The sequence below is a fragment of the Thunnus albacares genome, chromosome 10, assembly GCF_914725855.1.
Source record: "Thunnus albacares chromosome 10, fThuAlb1.1, whole genome shotgun sequence".
In the NCBI taxonomy this organism is placed as follows: Eukaryota; Metazoa; Chordata; class Actinopteri; order Scombriformes; family Scombridae; genus Thunnus; species Thunnus albacares.
In genome coordinates, this window is record NC_058115.1 from 10,831,733 (window position 1) to 10,839,183 (window position 7,451).

At 40.2% G+C, this 7,451-nt stretch overlaps 1 protein-coding gene across 1 annotated transcript; it reads left to right on the forward strand.

Annotated features, from left to right (window-relative positions):
* The first annotated feature begins 1,152 nt into the window (after window positions 1–1,152).
* On the forward strand, window positions 1,153–7,330 carry LOC122990410 (gamma-aminobutyric acid type A receptor subunit pi). The gene is made up of 10 exons (XM_044363770.1): window positions 1,153–1,474; window positions 2,659–2,738; window positions 3,120–3,232; window positions 3,382–3,449; window positions 3,563–3,780; window positions 4,779–4,861; window positions 5,105–5,242; window positions 5,390–5,542; window positions 6,221–6,414; window positions 6,487–7,330. The coding sequence occupies exons 2-10, from the start codon at window positions 2,686–2,688 to the stop codon at window positions 6,817–6,819; spliced, it is 1,353 nt and encodes a 450-aa protein (XP_044219705.1). The 5' UTR covers window positions 1,153–1,474; window positions 2,659–2,685; the 3' UTR covers window positions 6,820–7,330.
* Window positions 7,331–7,451: the final 121 nt, after the last annotated feature.

The following is a 7,451-nucleotide window of genomic DNA, read 5'->3' on the forward strand; positions in this document are numbered from 1 at the left end:
TTACATGCTGTGCTGTCTCTGTATTATGGGTGTATATACAGGTAGAGGTCTGTCTGTAATGAGGCGATGAGTAAAGTTTTAGCTCAGAAGTCAGCGCAGTCGTCTATGATCTGGGAGACTCCGGTTTGAGACCTGATGTGAGGACCTACTTCGTAAGGTAGTTTATTCATGAACACTTATTGTAACACTTTAATTTTCTAAAATTAAAAGTGTAATAAAAACAAAAACAGGATTTTTAAGCCTCTTTCCACTTTTATTCGAATACAAATACAAATACAAATAATTTTGCTGCCTCAACAAATACAAATACAAATACATGGCTCTCTGCAAATCACTAAAATGATGAGAGGTGAAATGTTTTCAAATATCTATAACCAAGTCCAGTTGCCCTTGATTCAACCCTCCTTGAATAACCTTGACCTGGATGACTTAGAATCTTCACAGACATTATCACCATCATCATCATTACCAATACCAGGATTCTGCACCCAGTTATTACCAGCAATCACCATCTGCAACCTCAACAGCAATGTGTCCACAAAAAAATGACAGGACAGCAGCTGTTACTGTAGGTTGGATAACAATAGGGTTAGAAGAATGAATCATTCATTCTAAGCTGCAATAGAGGAGGGAAGACAAGAAGATGATGTTCAACTGTTTTTTAACGAGAGATCGATAAGAATAAGTGCTCCAAAACAGCCCTTTCATCTCATACCGGGAGCCACATAGGTATTTTACTGAAATGAAGCTAGAGACGAGAGACAGAGCTGAGAGGAAACTAATTCAGATGATGACACTGATACAAGGGAACAGAGACAGAGGTGAGGAGGGGGAATAAGACAGAGGAGAGGTAAGACGCCCAGGAGGGGGTGCAGTGTCAGTGTAAATTGGAGGAGAGGGGGGTAGATGGAGATTAAGGGCCAAAAGAATAAAAAAAACGTGTGGGAGGAGGAGAATGCGAAAGAAGAAGTGATATGGGGGATCAAGCTGGATCTAAATGTGTGTGCATGCATACAGTAAGTGGGTGCATGCATGTTTGTGTGTGTGTGTGTGTGTGTGTGTATGGAGGTGGTGATGGGGGGGCAGTGAAAAAGGGGAGAGATGCAGCGTAAATGAGAGGGTGAGTGGCATAAACAGAGAAGGAGAGAAAGCGAGGGAGGAGGGGGCTGCACAGCAGCTCTGTGGGGAGATGAATACAGCTGTGCAGAGAGACAGAGGGAGATGCACAAACAGTAGAACAACCAATACTAGCTCCACACACACCAGGACCAAATAATAGAAGCAACAGTGATTTATTGGTAGATGGAGTAAATACCGGGCTATAATCATACACAGCGGAGGAAAGAGAGCAATTCCTGGCACTGGCAACACTTGGGACGCAGAGAGAGGCAGAAGACTGGAAGAGGAAACAAAGGAAAGAGAGGAGCAGGTGGAAAGAGAAAACCAGAAGATTAGTGTGGCATCACTGGAATAGGTAAGAGAAAAGAGAAGGAGAACAAATCTGAAATTTGTTTGCATAAAAAATGAGCAGGTATGCAATTTTTTAGAGTAAAAATAAAAAAAGAAATTTAAAGTCAAATGTATATTTGGAAGTGCATGCACAGGCAACTCTGAGCTAAGGTTAAGAACAGAAAAAATATACTGTGTACCACAGACTATTATGCTGCTCTGTAGTCCAATACATGGCTTTAAGGAAAGAGGTGACAAGTTAAAAGTGGACTGGAAGAGAAATGAAGGAATAAAGGGAAGCTCGTAACACAAAGAATCAAAGGTGCTTTAGTCTGAGCTGCAAGAAAATGCATGAATACATGAAAAATGGTGGAATTAATTAATCATATTTGGCAAGTGTAGAGAAAACAAATACAACTAACAACCTTCTGTGGTTCATTTTGCCCATTAGAAAAGGAATGTGTTCATACATCCTCATTCATAATGTCACCACTGTGTCAATAATAAACTGAATATTCAATAGGAATGGTTGCTGATTCTCTGGCATGTCTGATTAATATAATTTGCATTCAAACATTACTTTGGGAATAGCTGGAAACACATGCGCGGCATGATAGATTTAGATTGTTTTTGATGAAAGTAAGTGGTAAGGAGAGCTGAAGTCTATTGCTGAATCCTTGATGAGTTAGAGACGGGATTAGTTATCTGGCAGGCTCTGTGAATAAACCATGAGGTGGTGGCCACATAAATCAGCAGATGACAGACTCTACAACACACTTGCATACAAGAACAAAGACAAACATGTTAATATGTAAGTGGGCTCGTGTATCTTTATCAAGACAGTGTCTTAATCTCTTTCTGTGTATTAGTGCGTGTGTGTGTGTTTGTGTGTGTAAGCCAAATGGAGCAGCTAATAAGATATTCATGAAACACAGAGGCGGAGATCAATACAAGTCTCTGCTGTATTTTACAAGTATGAGGGCAGGGAGAAAGCAGTTTATAACATTAAACAGTGAGAGTGGCTGCTGCGCTGCACATTTCCCCTAAGGTTTGTAATCACTTTCAGTTAGGTGCTGCCACCCTATGGTGAAACTGCATTATCCTGCGCTCACGACTGAAACCAACATGTGTTGCTGCTGTAAATGTGCAGGATAATTATTTGTGGAAAGCAATAATTTGCTCATATTTTGGCCTCTGTCACATTTTCAGTTGCTGACCTCTGCCTGCTGATCCACAATGCCTGTCCAGCTGTATACACTGCTGATCCTCTGCCTGACCTTCACACACGGGTGAGAGACCTGAAGTCAAAAACACACACACAGGGTTAAGGATACATGTTGATATTGATATTTATCAAGTTTCTTCATTGTTACATCTACACTTGGCAAACATGGAAGCAAAATGTTGTTCTTTCACAGTGCAACATACGACAAACGAGACACCACTAAAAGTCATTAAAAATCATTAAAAGCAGAAATACAATCACTAAAAACAGATATACAATCACTAAAAACAGATATACACTGGTCAGCCATAGTCATGTCTTGTGTTTATGCTGCTGAATATGTTTGCGTGCAATAATAATCCTTTCCTGCATACTGCGACAACTTTTATAGTCCATTTTCCATCTCTGGTCTCTCCTTTCATTTTCATCTCTCCATTGTTATCAGCGGTTGTATGTTCCCAAGCCATCACTGGGGAGAATGGAACGGCTCTCAGCTTCAGCCAACGATTCAGAAGTTGATGAAAGGCTACAACCGCTACCTCAGACCCAATTTCAATGGTAGGATGCGGCTTGATAAGAAATTGTTTCATTAAAACATCTTAGAGTTGAGTTTAAGCCCTCGTTGCAAACATTTCATGCAGTGGTCATTTTTCTTTGTCAAAGCAGCCAGTGCTAATGTAAGCTGACTCTGTTTCTGTCTTTGATAGAGGGTCCTGTGGAAATCGGAATGAGTCTTGACATTGCCAGCATCGATGCCATCTCTGAAATAAATATGGTATAGCACATTTTGCTATTATTTTTGAGTGGCAGATCAGACCAGTGTGTGAATGAGGGAGCAGGTGAATGAGTGTGTGAGTTGGTAAAATGAACGAAGGTTTCTGTTTTCAGGACTACACTGCAACTATCTTCCTCCGTCAGCGGTGGCGTGATTCCAGGCTGGTGTTCCCAGGGAATGAGAGCGTGAGTGTGGATGGACGCCTTGTGTCACTGCTCTGGATCCCTGACACCTTCATCCCCGACTCCAAGCGCTCCTTCCTGCATGACGTCACAGTGGAAAACCGCCTCATACGCATTTTCAGCAATGGAACTGTTCTCTATGCTCTTCGGTACTTTCTTTTTTTAAAGGTTTAAGTTTATTGATTTGACATTTACTGACATTTGATACTCATACTTGTAACTGCGTTTGTAGAATAAGCTTTACAGACTCAGCTGACTCTCAATTTATGAGGAAAAAGATACATGAGAGGAAGGAAAAATGTACTCACAAAAACATTTCATGTTGTTTTTGTGATTGCTGTGGTAATCAACCATGAACTGCCCTCGGGTTCCACAAAAGAAAGAAGAAAAAAAAGCAGTTATGTATCATCACTCAGTCATATAACTTAGGGAAATGCCACTGAATTTCTGTATTCAGAATTTCTCATGCCCTTCAAACAGTTCACTTTTTGTTAGATAAGAGTTGCCGTGTCCCCTGAGGCCATGGTGAAAATTTGACCTGACGTCTAATCTCTCATGTCACACCAAAGCAGGACTTTTATTATGTCTAGACAGCTTTATTGAGGACAGAAAGGGCAGTTTTGAACAGTAGCATTCTTCATTCTTCTGGAGTGCAGAATACCATTTTGATTTGCAGTGTCCTCACTGCATAACTGCATAAATAGTTGTTATACATGAGATCCATCTCACTTTGGCCTTGATTGCAGAGGATTTAGTATGTAAATGAACATGTTGGTTTTCTTACAAAATTAGTATAATTTGATATAGCAATATATCAGGACACTATGATGTCCTGAACAATATTTCCACTAATGATATAAGTAATATATCAGGACAAGAAGTTCAGTTATAAAGCTCAGAGGCTATTCATGAATTCTAATAAGTCAGCCACTTATACATAATAAATGCACAAGATAGATGGAAAATATCTATTGTTGACACTTCAGATGTTAGTCTTTGTTCTTGTGATTATTGCAGTGTTGCTCAGGGAGAGAGTTCTTTGTGTGTTCACAAATTATTAATTGCCCTGTCTTACATCAAAGGAGTAGCAGTGTTTTGGGGGGAGTTTTTGGTGGTTGTTAATGATCTCGCTATGAATACACAACAGCATCACTGCTACGATTGCCTGCAACATGGACCTGACCAAGTACCCTATGGACAGACAGGTGTGCACCCTGCAGTTGGAGAGCTGTGAGTACCTGTGAACGCCACCCACCCCCTCATCAACCCCTCATCAAGCCAAGTTGGTGGACAAAATCATCCCATTCCTCACCACCTTCACCATATTATTCTCATCATCATCTTCATCAGTGTAGTGAGTATCAAAATGAATACAAAATGTTATGCGTAGGGGCTGAGAATCATCAAAACTCAGTGTGTGTTTGTTCTTGTGTGTGTGTGTGTGTGTGTGTGTGTGTGTGTGCGTGTGATCAGGGGGCTACAACCTGCAGGATGTGGTCTTTTACTGGACTAGAGGGAATGATTCAGTGAAGGGTCTGGACATACTGAGGCTGGCTCAGTACAGTGTAGAGAGCTACTATACATCAGTGTCAGAGGCTGTGTATGAGACAGGTAGGAATATTTCAACTTTCAGAACTCCAGTTGACATGAAAATAAAATATACATAAAGGAATTATAACAATATGTCTCGTAAAGCACAACACTTTTTTTCTGTGTGTGGTTTAAGAATGATGTGTGTTTCTATGTGTTTCCTCACAGGAAATTACCCTAAGTTGGTGCTGCATTTTACGCTGCGTAGAAACGTGTTGTTCTTTATCTTGGAGACGTATGTTCCCTCCATCCTGCTGGTGGTTCTCTCCTGGGTCTCTTTCTGGATCAGTCAGTCCTCTGTACCAGCCAGAACCTGCATTGGTTAGTACAGCATTTCACTGTAGGTTTATGTATGTTGATGTTGGTACATTTGAGCACAAACTGGAATTACTATCACAGTCATATCATCATAATATTGCCTTGCTATGTATTGATTCACACAGTGTAGCTGCCTAATTATATTATAACTTTGTCATACGTTTAAATGGACAACTGTTAACACTAAAAAAGCTCCCAGTTGGTGGATGAACCATTTTATGACCAATTCTTTTTTGGTACAATTAAGAGGCATGAACAAATATTTTCTCTTCAAGGAATATATAACTTTCTCTATTGACACTATTTTAATTGAAAATCATATTCCTGGTGCTAATATATCTGGAGTTAATGTATAACTTATTGTGTGTTTATGTGGTATCTAACAAAAAGATGACTATGACCTCAGCCACTTGACAACTCCTGAACTCATCAACTGTAAATATGCAGTTCAGTGCACCAAGTTCAGAAATGCAGTCTACTGTTGTGTATTCATGGACAAAACATACATGTCAATACATCATCATCAGTGCATCAAACAGACCTTTAGTCTTAAGGGTGGGAAATGAGAGCAGTAGAGGATGACTTGACCTGGATACATTTCTACATCAGAATTGATTTCCAATAGACTGATTACCGATTCAACCACAATCTTACACAACAATATTGTGATCTGTTCTTCAGGGGTGACTACAGTCTTGACAATGACCACTCTGATGATGGGAGCCCGCACCTCCCTACCCAATGCCAACTGCTTCATCAAGGCCATAGATGTTTACCTGGGCATCTGCTTCACCTTCATCTTTGGTGCACTGCTGGAGTACGCCTGCGCTCACTTCTACACCATGCAGCACCATACCATAGAGGATTTACACAGGGTGAGCAAGAAGTTTACATTTACACATGAAATAAAAAAAGACCATTGCAACATCTATCTATCTATCTTTTAGGATCTTTTGAGAGAGTTAAATGAATCCAATGGAAATGGCTCCATCCCCATTGTCAGCTCCACCCAACCAAACCACTCTGTGGAGATGGGCTCCAGCGTAGACGAGCCCAAGGAGCAGTCAGTAAACAGCAACACAAAGAACGATGCTGGATCAAAGGAGAACATGTCACGACAGGGCTGCGGCCTGTCATCAGTGAAGGATGCATCACGTAGGGCTGCATCCATCTTCGTTGTGGAAAATCCACACAACATTGATCGCCATGCCCGCACTGTTTTCCCCACTGCATTCCTCTTTGTCAATATCCTTTATTGGCTTTACTATCTCTTCCTCTGAATGCTGGTTCCAAGATGCTGCCTAGTTAATTTCTTCATCCTAATGATGCTCTACCTCCTTATTTGAGACCCAATACCAGTCGCCACTGCCTGGATCTAAAGTGACCATACAAACTTTTGGTTAAAGCCTTTTTGTACCACACATATTAAACCGTTTTGTCTAACAGATAAGGCTACAAATTAATGAAAAGCAGCTGGTTAGGATCAGAAAGCAAAAATGTATCTTGGTACCACAGTCTGTATTGAAAACTATTATTGATCATGTATGAATGGATGGCTAGCAACATATTAACATGTAAAATTGATTACACAAAGCCTGTGTTTGCCTATTTACTGACAAATCCATAGAGCAAATGAGGATGAGTTAACTAGCTACAAAGAATAGGCTGCCTGAACTGCATCACACTATACTGTGCTGCATTGAATTGCCTTCATCAAATGACTGATGTAGATGTGTTTTCTCTTGTTTTAGATTTCATACGTTTGTATGAGAGCATATTCTGTAGGTTTACGTCACAGCATATCATGTGATATTAAAAGAATAAATCAGTGACTGAGAATGTGTTGTTGCATTGTATTATTTTATGACAAATGATGAAAATAATTTTAAGAAGCATTCAAGAGCAAATGTTT